General features: G+C 43.8%; 1 protein-coding gene and 1 pseudogene across 5 annotated transcripts in view; one reads left to right on the top strand and one right to left on the bottom strand.

The window, feature by feature from the left end:
* LOC131923817 (cation channel sperm-associated auxiliary subunit beta-like) overlaps window positions 1-20,352 on the top strand; it is a 149,888-nt gene that overhangs the window by 17,636 nt on the left and 111,900 nt on the right. For 4 of the 5 annotated variants that reach the window (XR_009382732.1, XM_059278997.1, XM_059278998.1 and 1 more), the window contains one exon: window positions 8,001-8,141. The exons of the other annotated variant lie outside the window; for it this stretch is intronic. Coding sequence is in view for 2 of the 4 variants with exons in the window: in XM_059278997.1 (XP_059134980.1) it covers window positions 8,001-8,141 (141 nt within the window). In the remaining 2 variants the exon portion in view is untranslated. The remainder of the gene's footprint in view (window positions 1-8,000; window positions 8,142-20,352) is intronic. 5 annotated transcript variants of the gene reach the window in all.
* LOC131923816 (chromosome-associated kinesin KIF4A-like) lies at window positions 10,135-19,946 on the bottom strand (annotated as a pseudogene).

The following is a 20,352-nucleotide window of genomic DNA, read 5'->3' as shown; positions in this document are numbered from 1 at the left end:
GGCAGTTGCCACCAAGCCTGATGACCTGGGTTTGATTAATAGATCCTATATGGTAGACAGAACTGATGGCCACAAATTGTCCTCTGACCTCCACATGCATGCTGTGGCAGAGGTGCTCATACATGCATATGTACACACACACACACACACACACACACACACACACACACACACACAGACACACACACAAATAAAAATGTAATTAAAAATTTAAGTCAGATGTACTTCCTCAACACCTGTGTTCCCACTCCCCCTTCACTGTTTTATTCTATGATTGATGCTATATTTATTCTCTTGGTCTGTCTTTCCCTTTATCTATCTATAACTTCACCCACTACTCCATAAACCAGTTTGCCTGACAACCCCCACTAGACTGTAAATTCTTGAGTGGCAGGGATTATGTCAGTTTATTCTTCATATCCCTAACACCTTCTACTCTGCCCAACATATGGTAGATATTTTTAATGTTGTTGTCAAGGTCTCCCCCTTTATTTTCATTATTTAGGCAGGACAGTGTAACTAGAGTTTTCCTGCCTGGCCCACAGTCAGGACAAATCTCTCTCACCCACCAGTCCCACAGCCACTCAGACCCGACCAAGTAAACACAGAGACTTATATTGGTTACAAATTGTATGGCTGTGGCAGGCTTCTTGCTAACTGTTCTTACAGCTTAAATTAATCCATTTCTATAAATCTATACCTTGCCACGTAGCTCGTGGCTTACTGGCATCTTCACATGCTGTTTCTCATCGTGGTGGCTGGCAGTGTCTCTCTGCCTCAGCCTTCCACTTCCCAGCTTTATTCTCCTCCTTGTCCCACCTATATTTCCTGCCTAGCCACTGGCCAATATGTGATTTTTTTATTGACCAATCAGCAACACACTTGACATACAGACCATCCCACAGCAGGACAGGGTCAACCACTTAGCTCAGAATAGCCTGGAACTGGGTATTCTTCTGCCTTGACCTTCTGAGTAGTAGAATTATAGGTGTGTACCTCTGAGCCGTTTCCCCATTTTTAAGGGAGAGAACTTGAAATTTGGGAAGCTCCCAAAGTATTCTTTTTAATTAAGAAGCACTTATTTCATTTTCTGTGCATGCATGTTTTCACTGCATGTATGTGTAACATGTACATGCCTGGTGCTTAGACAGGTCAGAAGAGGGTGTTTTGGTTCCCATTACTGTAGTGACAAAATGTTGTGGACTTCCATGTGTGTGCTGTGAACGGAACCCAAATTTTCTGCATGAGGAGCAAGTGCTTCTAACTGCCACACCATCTTGTCAGTCCCAGACAAAGTATTCTCAATTAGTAGGAGAGACAAGAGATAAATTTCAATGTCTGTCTTTTAGGTTTTCAGTACAATTCAGCATTCATGATGTGACATTGCCACATCCCTTTTTAAAATTTTTTATTAACGCACCTTTTTATCGATTCTTTGGGAATTTTACATCATGCACCACAATTCCACTTATTTCTCAGTTCCTCGGTATCTGCCCTTCATCTTTGTAGTGTCTCTTCCCAAAGAAAAACTAAAAAAAGAAATAATAAGATAAAAAATAGTAAATAAATAAAATAAAAATATAAAATAAAAATGCAAATAAGAATATTAATTAAAAAACAAACACAAGGAAACAAACTCCACTTCATTCCTCCATCTTCCCACCTCTCCATCAACTCTTCTTTTGTCTTGGTGGCCTTGGTACCTGCTGTGTCCAAACAGCTTTACTTGCAAATGTTAATTGTGTCATGTGTTGTTGGTCAGGTTCAAGGCCTCTGGCTTCTGATACTCCATCAATACTGGACTCTCACTAAAACTCCTCTCAGATATCCTGCAGTTATGATTCCATAGGACTAGTCCATTCCCATGCTCCAGGGGATTATACATGGGGTAGATGTTGGAGCGTGTCCACTCAAAGCCCTGGATGTGTGTCTGGGTGGTAGTCGGGTTATTCTGACTAGGCTGCTGGAACCACCCTCTGCAACTTAGGAGTAGAGCTAGCTCTCCTATACCTGAAGTGAGGGGTGGGAGCAACTTTCTCAAGTGTGTGTATGTCAGGAGAAGTGGGGAGGAGGCTTTCCTATTAGGGGTGGGCCCAGCTTTCCAGTGCCAGGATAATCAGGGTACCTTATCCCAGGGCTGGCGAGGGGTGGGGCTAGCTCAGCACCTGTCCTTGTACTTCAACACAGGTTTCAACACATGATTCTTATAAGTAAATTGTAATTCTGTGGATTTGGTCCCAGGTTTTGAAACCAAAATGTGAGTTTTGCAACTCTGAGGAAAGGGGTCCTGACTACCTGGGAGTCAGGCAACACCTTGAGCTGCTAAGGGCAGCTCTGGTGGCTGGAGCTACAAGGGGGCAGCCCAAACCTGGAGGGTGAGGTATCCTGGACACCTCTGCTCTGGAGGTGTCCTGGACACCTGGAGCTGGTTAGGACAGCTCTGGTGGCTGGTGCTGCAAAGAAGCAGAAATTTTGTGATTGCTCAGGAGAGTCACACCTGGAACTGCTTCAGCAGGGAAGGGTATCTTGACTGTTTGGGAAAGTCAGCCCTGGGGCTGCCAGGATCTCTGCAGGGAAAGATATCCTGACTGTTGGGGAGTCAGGCTATACCTGGTGTGATGGGGGATGGTCTCCCCACAGGATATAGCAATCCTTCTCCTCTCTTGGAAAGTTGCTACAGCTGAGCTTTGCTCAGCCTCCACCTAAGGGGGCTTCCTAGCAGAGCTCTGCTTCTCTGGCCTAAGAAATTGCAAAAATGAAGCAACCTCCTCAGCTCCAGAGAAAAGTGTTACTTTTTCAGCTCTCTTTTGCTCTGTCCACTGAGGGACATCTCAGCAAGGATCTTCTCTTCAGCTTCCCCTTTCTCAGTCCACTATGGAACGTCTCAGCAAGGTTCTTCTCTATGCCAGTGAATGAAAACTCTTTTGAGAAAGAGATTTATTTGGGAAAGAGGAGTCCAGGAGAGTAGCTGCCTCTACCAGGGTGAAGAGACCAACTCACAACTGACCAGGCCGGGCAGTTTATATAGGATGTCTTGGGGGTGGAGTCAATCAGTAATTATTTTTTTTCTGCCCAGGGATTGGCCAGTTTTGTGGGCTAGGGACAGAGATGGCCCTGATTTCAGGACCAAACTGTATTTCTTTAACTGGCCTTTCTTGGCTTTTTGACACTACCTCTAAGGCCAGGGCACATTTCTTTCACTGACTCTGATTCTAGGGGCCAAGATTGTTTCTTTGGTACTGGTTTCAAAATCAGGGCATGTTTCCTTGGTTCATTTCTCTGGCTCAGGTCCCAAACCCAGGCTATGTTTCTTTCCCTGGTCCTGAGTGCCAGGGGTCATGATTCTACTGCCTTGCTCTGTGATTTGTTGGTTTCACAAGTCCCTTAGCCAGGATCAGAGATGGCTCTAATTTGAGCCAAACGATATTTTTTCACTGGCCTTATCTGAGCAGTCTTTCCCTAGTTCTGTGCTCTAGGGTCAGGGTGGGTTTCTTTTGCCAGCCCTTTTCCCTACACTTCTCATGGACCCCTGTGGTAACACAGGCAAGAGAGATCAACACAGACCCCAGCTGCAGCAGAACCATGGACCTAGATATGCCATCAGCCCCAGTTTAGGCCTGGATTTTACCATGGCCCTGGGTAGCAGTGCAGGCTTCTCAGATTGACCTGGTCCCCAGACTCCAACATGGCCCCATGTGTCACCTCAGACCACAGGCAGTGGCATAGCCTTCAGTGACCTCAACACAGACCCCAGCTGCTTTAGGATTGCAGACCCAGACATGGCCCCTCCCATATCTTGGGCCCATACATCAACACGGTCCCCAGTGGCAGCAAAGGCCAGCCTAATCTGTATGGCCCTGGTGGCAGCATGACCAATAGGCACCCACATAGCCTCGAGTGTTAGCCCAGATCCCAGGCGTCTGTACTGCCTTTGGTGGTAACCAGAGCCATGAACATCAATGCAGACCTTGGCCACAATAGGGCCATGGACCCAGACATGGCCACCAGCAGCAGCTCAGGCCCAAATGACAACATAGCCACTGGTGGCAGCACAGGCCACTCATGTCCACATGGCCTCAGCAGCACTACAGCCCTTGGACTCCAACATGGCCATAGGTGGCAGCCCAGAAGCTGGGCATCCTTGTGGCCTTTGGTGACAATGTGGGCCATGGACATCAACCCAGATCCCAGCTGCAGTAGGACCACAGACCTAGATATGGTCCTAGACAGAAACCCAGGCCTGGATGCCACCATAGCCCCAGGTGGCTTCACAGGCCACTCAGATCTGCATCAATCTGGTGGCAAGGTGGCCCTCTGATAACAAAATGGCTCCAGGTGGGGTCCCAGACCCTGGCATCCTCAAGACCTTCGAAGGTAACAGGTTCCATGGATATCAACACAGACCTTTGCTGTGTTGGTAGGTCTACAGACCCAAAGGTGGCCCTCACCTCTCTCCATAGCTCTGGGTGGTAGCCCAGTCCATGCAGATTGGGATGGCTTCTGCTGTGACATGGCCCTCAGACACCAATGTGACCATATGTGGTAGTGTTCCAGACCTTGGGCATCCTCAGGGCCTTTGGTGGTAACAGGAGTTATGAATATCAACATAGACTGGCTGCTGCAGGGCCACGAACCTGGACATAGTTGTGAACCAGAACACAACACGACTGTGGCCCCAGGTGGCAAGCAGGCCTCCCACAGTACTTTGTTCCTCATTGCCTTGTCCTCTTCACATCTGTGTCTGTCCATAGGACAGGAACCCTTCAGCCTCTCTCTCTCTCTCCCATATTTCACCATGTGTTTGCTCACCATAATGGTGCTCAACTGCCTGGCACAGTAAGGCAGTTGTGAGCCTGTAGTTCTCTCCCTGCCTAGGGCAAATCACCTTATGTAGCAGGAATCTTAAAAGTTCTTATTAATAAAATCATACCTGAGGCCAGGTATTGGGGTGAATGCTGGAAGATCAGAGAAGCAGAACAAGCCACAGCTACCTCACCTTGCCAGTTCCTCAGCTGATCCTGTTTCCTCAGACTGGAAGCTTCTAAGTCCTTATCCAAAATGGGTCTCAGCTGAACTGCTGCTCAAAAGCCTAAAAGCTTAACCAGCCAAAAGCTTAACTAGCCAAATGCTTCTAGTTTCTGGTCTCCATGCCTTACTGTTTTTGCCATCACTCCCTGGGATTAAAGACTCACTTCTTGGGATTAAAGGCGTGTGTCACCATGCCTGGCTGTTTCCAATGTGGCCTTGAACTCACAGAGATCCAGAGAGATTTCTGCCTCTGGAATGTAGCTGGAGAACTTTTCTCCAGCTCCAGCCACCAAGTCCCGCCAGTCCCAGAGCCCACTTATAAAATAAACACACAAACTCTTACATTATTTAAACTGCTTGGCCATTAGCTCAGGCCTGTCATTGTCTAGCTCTTACTCTTATATTTAGCCCATTTCTATTAATCTTTATTTTGCCACATGGCTCATGGCTTATTGGTACCTTACATCTTCCTTGTCCTGGCGGCGGCTCCAGGCAGTCTCTCTCTTCCCTTCCTGTTCCCTCAATTCTCTTCTCTGTTAGTCCCGCCTATACTTCCTGTCTGGCTATTGGCCAATCAGAGTTTATTTACATATAGCGATATCCACAGCACTGGAATGCTGGGATTAAAGGTGTGTGCTACCACTGCCTATCCTCCATGTTTAATATTGTGGCTGTCCTGTTCTCTGACCCTAGATAAGTTTATTAGGGTGCACAATATTTTGGGGAACACAATACCACCACATTTCCCCTTTTTTTTGTCTAAAATTAAAAAAGCTTATAACTAATACAAGAAAAATTATATCCAATAAGTATATACAATATATACAGTCAAGGATTACATTAACAATGTCTAGTCGATTAACGTTTGACAGATTCAGACAAAAAACTCCATTATATATATTAACAATGTCCAGTCCAGTAACATTTGATAAACTCAGACAAAACTTTTTCATTACTTATCCTATTTAAAACAAGTAGTTCCTTTTTAAAAGTATTTTTTCTTTTTAATAGATTCAGTAATCTACATTTTGTCATTTTTATATCTTCCTCTTTTTCTTTATAGAATAGATTCAATGATCTACCCATTTATCCTGTTTTTTTTTTTAACCTTTTTCCTCAGAGTAGATCTACCTCATATCTATATTCTCTTCTTTTTTTTTTCCTTTTTTTAAAAAACAAAACCTCTGAATCTAATGTCCATGTTCAGCTTTTTTCCCTGACCATTAACAATTAACAACTTGTAACCAACAATTGTAAACAATGACAATATCCAAAACTCATTAAACAACCAAAAACCTCCCATCGTACCTCTTGGGAATGTGGGCGTCGTTTTCTTAAAATTACTTCCTGCTTTCTGGGGGTGAAGTCATCTTTAGGGAATTCTGAAAAGAAAATTTTGGGGTTAATTGTCAAGTCCTGTATCATTTGTCCAGTCTCTGTATAATAGGAAATTTCAGGGCTTGTCACAAGTCCTTGTTCGAGTAGTCTGTCAGGCTGGATCATCTCAGCTAGTCATCTCGAAATTGTCCTGACCATTTTGTAGTCCAAAGTCGATCTTTTGGTGGTGTTAATCAGCTTAATGTTTTTACCATAGTCCATGTGGAATCATCTTTGTGGAGTCCCATCTTCCTTTTGAAGATTTCAAAGTTGCTGTTAGGCGTGGTCATGGTTCCCTGCAGATTTATTTTTTTTTTATTTATTATTTATTTATTTATTGATTGATTGATTGATTTTTATGCCTCCTCTGTGGTTTGGAGCAATCACAGTCTGATAAATGTCTGTCTCTCGGAACCATGAGTGTTCTTCCCTAGAAGAGAAAATCTTCACAGCAATTTCTCCCCACCATTTGTCTTGCCAAACTTTTCCAAACTGACCTTTGCCGATGCTTTCTTGTAACATGATGGTCCTGGCAATTCTTCTCTGAACAAGCAGCAGTAAACTCCTCATCCCAGGTATTATCACCACAGTCACCAACACGAAGAGAAGGAGTCAGGAACTTTGAGCAGCAGCCACTGCCTCCATGGTCCCACCACTGTTTGTGGCTCGGCCATGGCTGAAGCTTCTCCTAGCTTGGCCTCAAACTCAGGATCTTCCTGCCTCTGCCTTCTTCAGTAAATCCAACCAGTGTGTCACCACAATTGCCTGAGTGTAGCTTGGGTCTGAGCTGGGGCCCACAAGGCCACAGGCAAGAGGCTTTTTCGTGAATTCGTACCACGAACGTTGGGCACCAGCCTTAGGCAGGTGTGTGTGTGTGTGTGTGTGTGTGTGTGTGTGTGTGTGTGTGTGTGTGTGTCCCTATCTCTGCCCGCTCGGTCCTAATGGCACCTCTCAGGTCTGTAGTTTCTTCTTCCTGCCCAGGGTAAACAGCCCTGAGAAGGCACGTACGTGTATGTCCATCTCTGCCTGCTCTCCATGTCCCTTTTAAAACTGGGAAGTGGACAATAAATTTAAATCCTTTTTAATTTAGTCACAAAACAATACTTTTAATAAAATGATATTTTCCTTTTTTTTTCCCCCTTTGGTTTTTCAAGACATGGTTTCTCTGTGTAGCTTTGTTCCTTTCCTAGAACTCACTTTGTAGACCAGGGTGGCCTCCAACTCATAGAGATCCGCCTGCCTCTGCCTCCCGAGTGCTGGGATTAAAGGCATGCACCACCACCATCTAGCTAATAATATTTTCTACATGTGAGACTAGTTGGTTTTCATTTTATGGTTATGAAAAATTTAAACTTACCATTTTTATGACTAAAACACTCTAATAAAGATGAATTGAAAAACCTTAGGGCACTAAATAAGTTACTGAGTTCCAAGGACATGCTTATAAAAATAGGTCTTCCTCACTGGAGATGGTAATTATTAAAAATTTTTATCAGCAATTATTTTTAACAAACTTATCCTCACTAATAAATTAATGTAATATGCTTCTCCATGTCAAATTCTCATTACTTGTTATATTTCTTTCTTTCCTAAAGAAAGTCTACTGTTCAGTCCGACATGAAAACAAAGATACTTCAAGGGCACTTTTGAGTGTATTTACATCAGGAGGCCTTGCTCCCAAACTGATAATCTCAAACAGTACATACCATGATGACTTCCACTTTAACTTATCTCTGGTAATTATGCTTTGTTTTATACTATGGTATGTTATTGAGAAGAAGCATACTTTCTCTTACTGGATATCTTTTTACAAGTTGGAAATTAAGTAATGTATCTCTAAAAATGTTTTAAATACAATAATACACGTTGGAATATTGGAATATTTCTTTACACTGTGTGAAAAAGATATGTCACTGTGACTAGTTTAATAAAAAGCTAAATGGCTAACAGCTTGGCAGAATTTTTGGGGCAGAGAGAATGCTGTAAAGAGAAGGGTCGAGTTGCAAGGAGATGCCAGGAATGCAGAGCAAGCAGCATGGGCTTTGCAAAGTAAAGGTAACCAAGCTACATAAAAGAATGTAGACTAAAAGATATGGATTAATTTAAATTATAAAAACTAGTTAGAAACAAGCCTAAGCTATCAGCTAAGCTAGCTTGATAATTAATATGAAGTCTCCATGTAGTTTTGGGAGCTGGCAGGCAGGACAGAAAATCTGCCTACAAATACAGCATATGTTGTTAATTAAGAAATCATATATTTTTCAAGTACTTAGAACACATTAAAAAAGAAAATGATGATGGTGGTGGTGATGGTGATGATGATAAAAAACACATTAGCTAGGCATAATGGTACATGCTTGTAATTCCAGCACTCAGGAAGTAGAGATATGAGAATTGCTGTAAGTTCAAGGCCATCCTGGAATACAGAGCAAAATCCTTTCTCTGCACCCCCTTTAAAAAATAAATCACTTAGAAGAAATGCATTTGAAGAAATTAATTATTTCTGTTGCTTCTGAAGATCTGACATCATTTCTGGTAGCTTCAATTTCTTCCAGCATTTTCAGTGGCAGTCAAATGGCAGTGAACTACAGTTGATCCCCACCATCTATAAAAATTGTACCTAATTTTAAACGAAGTTATCATGATGAATTCACATACCATTCAACTCACCCACTGAAAGTTCATTGGTTTTTAGTATATTCAGAGTTGTACAGGCTCACTAGTATATAATTCCAGAACATTCATCATCTTGAAAGACATGATGTCATTAACAGTCACTTCTCATACTTCTTCTAATTCTTCAGCCCTAAGCAACCACTGTTCTGCTCATGTTCTCTCTCCCTTTACATAGATTTTCTAAATCTGCATAGCCCATAAAAATAAAATACAATATCTAGTATTAGTAGCTGACTACTTCAGTTTTCATAATGTACCCAAGCTCCGTACATAGCAAGTGAAATGTCAATGCTTTATTATTTCTATGAGTAAATAATACTTTACTATAGACATATCACATTTGTTTGTCTATCAGAAGGTAAATATTGGACTTGTTGCTATCTGTGGTTCTTATAACTGCTGCTGCTGTGTATATGGTTCTTTTTGTGAAAATAGGTTTTCATTTATTTGGGATACATATCCAGGAATGGAATTGTTGGGTTATATGGTGAGGAACTGTTTTCCAAGGTAGTAGTACTCTTTTCCTTTCCCAACCCTGACTACTTGGTCACAGTTTGTCTCTGTCCTCAGCAATGGTTATTATAATCTCCTAGAATACATAAAATGCTACTTCATCATGGTTTTGATTTGCATGTCTTTAATGCTGTCTATCAATTCTTATGCTTATTGGCCACTTAATATCTTATTAGGGGAAATGGCTATTCTGATTCCTTAGGGTCCATTGTTAATGGGGACTTTTATGTTTTCATAGATAATTTATAGATGTTATTTATATATGAGTTTGCTCATAAGATATATAATATGCAAATATTTTCTTCTCTATGGTTTATATTTTCACATCATCCAATACAAGAAAGTTTTTTTTTTCTTTTGAGGACTTTTAAAGGTTTTGTTACTTGTGCATTTTGTGTCATGTGTAGAAAAATCATCTCCTGATCCAAGTTTATCCCTATCTTTGTTCCAGGATTCTATAGTTTTTGCTTTATTTTTTTGCACTTTGAATAACTCTGTCGTCCATTTTTTGTATACTACAGTACATAATAGTCATTTTTGGAGTAGCTATGGTTGATTTATTTAACGTTGAAAAATGAAAACAATTTGGGGGTTCTGTTAAAACATTTAAAATACAGACACAGTCAGGACAGGAATGATCTCAGGCCAATTCCTGAGGTGGGGTGAAGGAGTTGAGCCCAGTCTCCATCTGGAACAGGCTTCTCCTTCAAGCTGAGACAGTCTCAAGACAGGAAGACCTCAGCCCTATCTCTGTGAGCTGACAGCATTGAGTCATCACAAAGAAAGAGCTGCATTGAGTGAGGATTGTTTCCTGAAGTGTCCCTGGGTTTTCTGTAGGTGGCTTCAATTCTGAAGAAGAGAATAGTGGTCCTGGGTGGGTGTCTGAAGACAAGGAGCCAACACCCAACAGAGGTCCTCTTTCTTAGAGGAACATTGTGTCCCTTTTTCTCAATAGCAAGAAAACAAAAATCCAGGGAAGTCATTAGAAATAATCTTCTCCCCTGCTGTACCTTTAAAGTGTCTGCCAGGAAAGATGAAGAGAAGAGCTGACTACACTCTCAGTGGGCCTCTTCTTTGGTAGGAGAGCAGCCAGAGAAGAAGCTGCTATTGCTGGCCAGAGCTCATTTCTTCTTCTTCCTCTGGCCTTACTTTCTTGGGATTCTGTTGCTCTGTGTTTTGTGTCTGGGAGGTCTAAGGAAACGGCAAGACCAGTCTTCCTTAACAGAACCTGATCCATATCACTCATCTCTTTTAGTATTTTGGTATTGGGAGTGGCACAGATGGAGTTGAAGAAGCTCAGTCCTGGGGTCACCTCTGTAGGATCCTCCAGTTTGAAGAAGCTTTAAGAATCCTGGTTCCACTCAGTAGTACCCAAGCTGTCTTGTTCTTGCGGGTGGTTCTGGCATTTTGTGATGTCACAGCCACAGGCCACACTGCAGTCCAACCCTTTTTTTCCTGCACCCATAGTGTTTGTTACTACACCATCCTCTGCTGAAACACTCTTGGATGGTCTTCCTGAACACCTTAGCCTGTTTCCTTGGTTTCCACTCTTCATCATTGGCCTCACCATCTTCAGACTCATTTACAAAATGCTTTGAAAGATATGTTAGATACTCAATGTCTATGCTCTGCTCCAGGAACTTGTCTCCAATACAGGATGGTTTGGGTGGAGGTGGAATGTAGTCAAAGGAAGAATCTGGAGATAGATCATCCTTAGGAAGATGAGATTTCTGGCCTTTGGCACCTTGAAGGATGCTAAGTTTCTTTCTGATGGCTTCATTCTCTTGGAGAAGCTGCAGCTTTTTAAAACACAGTTCTTGCATTTTCCTAAACTGTTCCTCCTGACTTTGTAGTGTGTTCAGCAGCTGCTGCTCCTTTCCACTGATCGACACCTCCAGGTTCTCTGCTTCTCTACTCTTTGGCTTTGCTGCAGCTGACTGAGAAGGTAGAGTACCTTCTCTTGGTGCATTTGCTCTACCTTGAGCAACTCAGCTTTCTGTTCTGTCTCTTCCACGACATGACTCTGCTCCTCAACCAGCACCTTCTGCATTTTAGAATAGCCAGCCTGGCTCTGTTTCAGGTTGTTTTCAAGCTTGATGACCCATATTTTGGAGGATACCAGCTCTCCAACCAAATATATTAGGGCACATTTGGCTTCCAGAATAGTATCGATATTCTCCCAGTGTCGTTTTGACCTGTCTTCACTTTCTGCATCCAGGAGCTTTTCCTGTAGGTCAGCAATCTGAGCACTCCTGAGTTCCATTTCAGACTCTAGGCTTTTAATCTGCTTTGTAATAGAATCCTCTGGCTCTGAAGCATGACCACATACTTCATCTCTAGCAAATATGCTTCTCTGGAGCATAGGGGGTGGGTTCTCCCCAGGTTCCTTGTTTTCTTTAAGTTGACCCACAGCCAGAGCTAGGATCTTTTGCTCTTCAAGAAGGTCATTCAGATGGTGTTTGACTTCCTCAGTACTGACCATAACTTCAATTTCATTTCTAAGCCAGTTCTTCACTCATGTTTCTGTGCCTTCTGTTCCACAGCTCTGAGTTTCTTTCCGTTTATCTGTGGCTTCCTGTTGCTTTTGGAGGGCGTCCTTGAGGTGCTTGTTGGTAGCTGCTGCCTCTTCAGTTTTCCACCTGAGCACACTGGACTGTTTCTGGAAGTCTCTTTCAAGTCTGAGCAGCTCGTATCGCCTTTTATGGTCTTGTTCTTTTAACTGGATTACTTCTCTGTCCTTTGGTTTCTTCTACTGTCTAGACTTCTCAGCATCTTCCTTCATCTCACACACTAACTTTACTCACTGGGTTTTCATCATCTGTATCTCCAGAGTCAGTTTGGAGACAGTCTTCTCAGTGGACTTTCAGTTTCAGAAGCTTGGACTGTTCATTTAGTTTCTTCTTCAAATCAGCTATTTGAGCCTTCAGCTCTTGTAGACATTTGTTGTGATGCTCATTCAACGTAACCTGGTTGACATCCTTCTTGGCTGACTGAAGTTCCAGAAGCAATTGTTCCTTTTCCTTCTGCAGACTGCTAACTTCTAATTCTAGACTTTTGATGTTCGCCTCATACTGGCACTGAATGGGCTGTTGTTGGCTACCACTGAAAGTTATCTTCCTAGCTAGGGCCTCTTTCAGTGCAAGAGCTTTATTCAACTCAGTGAGTTCCTTAGACATCTGAGTTTGATGTAGAATGTGCTGTGTGGTGAACGCATCAGAGACCTACTAGTCTCTGGACTGATGACCACCTGACCATCTAGTTCCATTGCCGATTCAGTGGCTGCAGCTTGGAAAGCAACAGGTTTTGTCTGATAGATGAATAACAACTTGTTGCAGACTATGAATTATCTCTACATTTTCTATTAATTCCTGGTCTTCCAAAGTCTCCATTAGCTTTTGAAGATCCAGTTTACAGGCTGCATGATGCCTGAGCTCTGGTAGCTTGGTGTTAACTTTCTCATTTTTTGTTCTGTAGCAATGATCCTTTCCAACATCTGCACTTTCTGACAAGCTGCCTCACTCAGAACATGACTCAAATTTTCATTCTCTTCTACCAGGGACTGGTTCTTTTTCCATCAGAGATTGGAGAGTCTCTGATGGTTCTACATTTATAGATCTATGCAAGCTACCTGCATGATCCTATAGCAACAAGACCTGTAGCTGTTGAACCTGATGCTTCAGATGATTAAGTTCAGTATTAAGAATAGATTTGTTCTTGATTTTTCTATCTCTGTCAGCACAGTGTAGGGTATTTAATGTTTCCTGTAGACTGGAGTCAGGAGGACTCACACAAGCAATCATAAGAGTGTGCCTGTTGCCTCCCAGAGAATCTTGAAGCAGGCGAGTTAACCTGGAATCTCTGTAGGGCACAAAGCTACCCTTTTTGCCATCTCCAAGAGCACTGATTACATTTCCCAAGCATAGGAGTCCTCGGTTAATATGAATACCCTCTTTCAGGTGGTCCCCTTTGGCCTTGGTTTTCTTCTGTCTTTCTGATCCAGCAAGATCTACAAGACACAGCTTAGAGTGAAAGCTGCTGTTCTTGTCAGTTTTCTTGCTTTGCCTTATGGAAATTGCGAAGATGGCATGATATCGGGAAGACTGAATTCATAGCTGTGGCAGCCACAGTCCTAGAGTTGTTTCCCTGCTCTAAAAAGGAAACTGAGGGGCCACAATGGCACCATAGAGGACTTCTCCTGCCTCCAACCTCTAGAGGCCTGATTTTCAGTTACTTTTTGGTATCTGTTTAGTTCTCAATTTCTGTTTCAGTTTCAGTTTCTGATAAGGCAGGTGAAGGAGATATTGCATACCAGGCATGATTCAGCACTTATAGCACCAGTCAATCAGAAACATTAGTGTGGCTGCTGCTTGTTTAGACAGTCATGTTTAGGATGACTTAATCCCCTCCTGGTAGTCTATAGAAGGAGCCTTCGAGCTTCTCTGGGATTCATCACAATTTTGTTGTGTGGCTGACCCCTGCATGCAGGAATTTTTCTCTCAAGAAATAAATGATCTTGCTTTTGCATATGTGAATGGTGTTCTTTTTTGGGTTGATCTGCAAACGCTGACTTTTAGGGGCTCCTCTGGGATAGCCACCCCCACAAAGACCCCCAACACATTGAATATTTAAGGAACTGGGCCAGTAAGTGAGAGTTCTCTGTCTTTGTTCATTTCTGTTATATGTAACTTTGTAACTCTCAAGCCAATCCTGGAGGCTGGGTGCGCCAGGCAGACATACTAGTGGTACCTGCACCAGGTGGTTCAAGAGACATCTTGGACCCACCAGAGGAGGACTAGGTCCCATTTGAAATTCAAGTGGGACAGAGCAGGTTGTTCCTGCCAGACAGGGCTTGCTTATAGTAAAAGAGGCCTTCATTCTGATTTCGGCTCCTTTTTTGTGTGCAGTACTGGTACATTGTCTGATGTGTTGAGTTGTCTTTCTGTGTTTTTGTCTTGTAACTACTTTTATTCTTCTAGAAGAGATGGGGCAGACAACCTTGATCTCTTTGAGCCTTTTACTGAACTATTAATAAGGACTTCCAGACTCAAGCCACTAACCTAGGACTTGTTGCCCAGAAAGGAAAGCTCTCTAGCTTTTGCAGGAACAAATGGCCAACTCTCAGTGGAGGATGGCCTGAGGAAAAAATGTGAAGCAGAGACTGGGCAATAGGCCCTGTCTACAAAAAGACCATTGTGCCTACTACAAAAAGCTGGGACACTGTAAAAATGAATGCCCTGAACAACAGTGCTCAGGGACCAAGGTACTAGAGCTGAGAGAACTGAGTGATTGAAGGGGATGGGGCTTGGCCACCCTCCCTGAGCCTTGGATAACCCTAAGAGTGGAGGGGAGGCCCACTGTCTTCCTGGTGGACACAGGAGCACAATACTCCATGCTAAAACAACTTCTGAGCCAAATGTCCCCAAAATAATCATGGGTACAAGGGGCCACAAGAATGAGCTGATATTCATGGATTACCTGAAGATAAGTGGACATAGGTAAGGGACTGGTAACCCACTCCTTCATGGTTATTCCCGAGTGCCCGTACCCCTTGAGGGACATGCTGACCAAAATAGGAGCCCACATCCACTTTGAAAGGCTGAGATCATGGTGACTGACCAAAAAGGGGAACCCCTAAATATCCTTACTATGGCCCTTGTAGATGAGTGGAAGCTGTTTACAGATCTCTCAGAATGGGAAAGATATGAGGAGGCAAGGAGCTTGCTATGACAATGACTTCAGGAAATTCTCCAAGCCTGGGTGGAGATTGGAGGGTCAGGACTGGCCAAACTGGCCAAAATGGCCCCCTGTGGTGGTACAACTGAAGGCCAGTGCTATACCAGCCTGCATCAGGTAATACCCAATGCCCAGAGATGCTAAGCAAGGGATTGCCTCCCACATCAGTTATCTGAGGACCTAGGCATCCTTGTCCCTTGCCAGTCCACCTGGAATACACCCCTGCTGCTTGTCAAAAAGCTCAACTCCACTGACTATAGGCCTTTCCAGGACCTTGCAGAAATAAACAAGTGGGTAGAGGACATTTATCCCACTGTGCCCAACCCATATACCCTTCTTAGCACCCTGCCACCTTAATGGGTTGTTTATTCAGTGCTAGACCTCAAGGATGCCTTCTTCAGCTTGCCAGCCAGTCAGCATCTGTTTGCCTTTGAATGGTCGAATCTGGATGACTGGTTCAATGGACAACTGACCTGGACAAGGCTTCCCCAATGATTCAAGAATTCCCCCACTATTTTCAATGAAGCCCTCCACGAGGATTTGAGTGAGTGCAGACAGGCCCACCTGAATGTGGATGACTTGCTGATTGCTGCAGATTCTCCAGAGGCCTGTGAGACTGCTACTGAGGGATTGTTTAAAACTATGGGGACTCTGGGGACCATGTGCCTATGAGGAAACCTCAGCTCTGCTAGATTGAGGTAACATCCCTGGGGTACCTACTCAAGGTGGGTAGAAGATGGCTGTCAAAGGCAAGAAAAGAGACCATTCGAAGAATCCCCCAGCCCACTAACCATCAGGAGGTGAGAGAGTTTTGGGGGTCAGCTGGATTCTGTAGGTTTTAGATACCCGAGTTTGCTGAATTGGTTAGACCATTATACAGGGCAACCCAGGGCAGAGAGATTTCCCTAGAACTGAATGAGCAAATGGAAGTAGCCTTCAACAAAATCAAAACAGCCTTGCTAGAGGCACCAGCATTGGTCTTGCTGCTTTTCACAAAGCCATTTCACCTATACATGGATAAAAAGAAAGGGATAGCCAAAGGATTCATAACCCAGACTCTTATACCTTGGAAGAGGCTAGTGGCCTATTTGTCAAAGAAGCTAGGTTGGTGGCAATAGGATGGCTCCCATACCTCCACATAATAGGAGCAACAGCCTTGCTGGTCATTGACTCAGACAAACTGACTCTTGGCCTGGCCCTTATAGTAACCACACCACATACTATAGAAGGGGTCCTCAAACATTCCACATGATAGATTGCTGACCAATGCTAGGCTGACTCACTACAAGACTTTGCTCTTTAATCCCCCCTAAGTCCATTTTACCTCCAGTAGTGCTCTCAACCCAGCCACCCTATTCCCAAACCCAGACCAAGATAGCCCTCTACATGACTGCCAGGAAATTTTGAGCCACCTACAAGGCACAAGGCCAGACTTTGGTGACTCACCTTTAAAGGAGTGAGCCAACATCACCTGATACATGGATGGCAGTAGCTTCATGAAGGATGGCACCAGGTATGCATGGGCAGCAGTGACTATGGAAGAAGCAATTGTCTGGAGAGAAACCCTGCCCCCAGGTACCTTGGCCCAAAGGGTAACCAAGGTCTTACAGACGGTGCAAGGGAAGAGATTATATATATATATATATATATATATATATATATATATATATATATATATACACACACACACACACACACACAGATAGCCAACATGCTTTTGCCAATGTGCACGTCCATGGTGCCATCTATAAGTAAAGGGGCCTCCTGACAGCAGAAGGAATGACTATAAAGAACAAACAGGAGATCCTTAATCTCCTGCAAGTCATATGGCTGCCCCTCAAAATGGCTGTCATGCACTGCCTGGGACATCAAAAATGAGAGGACTCTATTTCTAAGGGAAACAAGAGGGCAGATGCAGCCACACGAGAAGCAGCTTTCAGGTGGCAGCTGCCCTGATAATCAACATGGCTAAACTAGCAGCCCCAACCTTGCCCGAAAACCCTGCCTATACCAAGAAGGAACTTCAGAGGATTTGAACTTTCATCATTGCCTACAAAAAAGGACAGATGGTATAGGACTCCTGATGGGCATATTATCCTCCCTTCACACTTTGCCAGCCAGTTAGTCTGGCAGACACATCAAAGTACTCATTTGGGGGCTAGGAAAATATAAGACCTACTAAGAAGAGCAAACTTCAAGGTGTTTGACCTGAGACCAAAAAATGGAGAAAGCTGTAGCCTGCTGCCCAACATGTTGTCTGGTGAATGCCAAATCAGGCACAGAAGTGTCAATGGGGAGCAGAGAAAGAGTAACATGGCCTGGTGCAAAGTGGGAAATTGACTTCATTGAGTTGAAAGCCTGGGCTCTATGGCTACAGGTACCTATTGGTCTTTATAGATACCTTTTTAGGAAAGACTGAAGCTTACCCTACCAAGAATAAGACAGCTACTGTTGTGGCCAAGAAAATTCTAGAAGATATCATCTTCCAGGTATGGACTTCCTGTCTTATTAGGCTCAGACAATGGACCTGCTTTCATCTCTCAGTCTTGTTCCAGGTGCAGAAACAGCTTTGGCCCCCAAATACATGGTGTCTATGAGAAGGCACCTCTGTCTGCTCCTCACAGGTTTCCAGCCAGGGGACTTGGTGACAAAAGACACTGAAAGGAGACCTTGCAGCCTGGCTAGAAGGGACCCTACACCATCATCCTGACAACACAGCTGTCAAAGTAGATGGGGTCCTCGCCGGGATACACCAATCCCATGTGAAGCCCATAGATCCACACACTGACTCTGAGGACTACACCCTGGAGGAGACCAACCCTGGAATGTGGAGAATTGTTACAAATCCACAGGACCCTCTCAAATTAAGAATCCAGAAAGTCATGGAACCAGCTTAGTGATGGGCTTGCTCCTATGTTTCCTATGCTTCGGTTTCCTTGGTTTATGTCTGCTGGGGTTTTCCAACCAGGACCTGGCAGGGTGCCAAAATCCCCTTAAGCCCTTTAACAGTTACCTAGAAGGTCATTGGCACAGATGGGGAGATCTTGAATGAACCTCCCCCCACACTCTGCCCACTTAGGGGACTTGGTTTCCTGATCTGTACTTTGACTTGGGGGCCCTCTTAGCAACCTATTATTCTGATTCATGACTGCGACAACATTTCCACTATTTCTATTTTTGTCCCAGATATAATCTGAAGACTCAAAAGGGGACCTGCGGGAGAGGAAGGAAGAGACTATTTCTGTGCCTTACAGAGTTGCGTCTCCACAGACCACACCTGGTGTAAGGCCTCTAAGAATGGGGACCTTATCAAACTAAAAAGGGCAAGTGAACCACCCTGCCAGCCACTCAGGTGTTATCAAAGACTCTATGACGCTCCTCAGAAAAAGCAACAGAATGAGGGATAAATGAATCACTATTTAACTGGTCACCCTAGACTTTGGTATCTGCCTTGGTTGGTCCCTTGGTCCTTCTGATGCTGTTCCTAACTTGTGGACACTGTATAATCAATGCTCTGGTCAAGTTTATCAAAAAGATTTCCACAGTACAGCTGCTGGTCCTAAGACAGCAGTACAAACCACTAAGTCAGGACCTGGTAGGCCCTGACACAGAGACATCCCTAGGATTCAAAATGAACCACTACTCAAGGAGGGAATGAGAGGCCACAATAGCACCATGGTGGGCTTCTCCAGTCCCCAGCCTCTACTAGGCCTGATTTTCAGTTAAGTTTTGGTATCTTTTTAGGTCTCAGTTTCTGTTTCAGTTTCAGTTTATGATAAGACAGGTGAGGGAGATACTGCATATCAGCCACGATTCGAGCACCAGCCAATCAGAAACATAGTGTGGCTGCTGCTCGTTTGGACAATCATGTTTAGGATGACCTAATTCCCTCATAGTTGTCTATAAAAGGAGCCTTGGAGCTTCTCTGGGGGGTCATCACATTTTGTTGTGTGGCTGACCCCTGCATGCAGGAAGTCTTCTCTCAAAAAATAAATGCTCTTACTTTTGCATACGTGAGTGGTGGTCTTTTGTGGGGTGATCTGTGGACCCTAAGAAAACCATGTCAAAGGCAGCTGGAACCATCTTCTCCATGAGTCCCACAATCTTTATTCCTGCCTTGGGATCCTCTCAGATATGTATTTGATAAGCTTTCTCATGAGGTGAACAAAAAGGTCCAAAATTTCTTCATTGCAAATCTCCAAGAAAGAAACTCTCAGTGTAAACTCAAGAGTCTCTCTCTTCATCCATTTCTTTAAAAAGAAGTTGTATTACCCTAGGAATGACACTGATGGTTAGATCATTGTCTTGGTCTGCACTATATGTACCTCCCATAGAATAGTTTTTTCCCGAGCCAGTCTGCCCATAAGCCAGGACAATGGCATTGTAACCTTTAAATATGCCTTCAAGGGGTGGTGCTACTGCTGTGTTGAAGACCTCCTTTAGTTCAGTGAAGGGGTCAAAACGAAATCGTAGGTAAAGGATTTATCAGTAGCAATCACCACCTGAGTCTTCCCAGGCACAAAGGACAGGCACATCTGACAGCCCTCACCAATCTCTTTAGGGACCAGAGGGCAATGCAAGGCCACTCTCACAGGAATTTCCTTTACCTCTTCTTTCATGATCCTAGTTGAGTGTCTGCTCAAACTAATCGCCCTTCAATTGGTCTTCTCTGTCTCCTGGGCCCCTCCCAACTGGAGTTTTAACTGCTGTTTCTGCCAGCCAATCACAGAGCAGGCAGCCTGTGGGGCAGAGCCCAAGAGTGCTACAGTTATTGTTTTGGTGCACTCCAGCACCTTACATTGAGGAATGCTGTTTTTTCCTGCTGGATTGTTTTAGCATCTCTGTCGAAAACTACACTACTGCTTTGATCTGTGATCCTAACCCTTATGTTAATGCCACATTGTCTTGATAGCAGGGCAACAATGTTAAATTTTGACAAAGCCTCAATTCACTTTTCTTCAATTGACTGCTTTTTTTCCTAGTCTGAGTCCCTTTGGTTCTCTAAGTTTTAGGATAACCGTGCCA

This window comes from Peromyscus eremicus, chromosome 14, assembly GCF_949786415.1.
Source record: "Peromyscus eremicus chromosome 14, PerEre_H2_v1, whole genome shotgun sequence".
Classification (NCBI taxonomy): domain Eukaryota; kingdom Metazoa; phylum Chordata; class Mammalia; order Rodentia; family Cricetidae; genus Peromyscus; species Peromyscus eremicus.
Note: the sequence above shows the minus strand (reverse complement) of the source record. Positions and strands in the feature narration are given on the sequence as shown.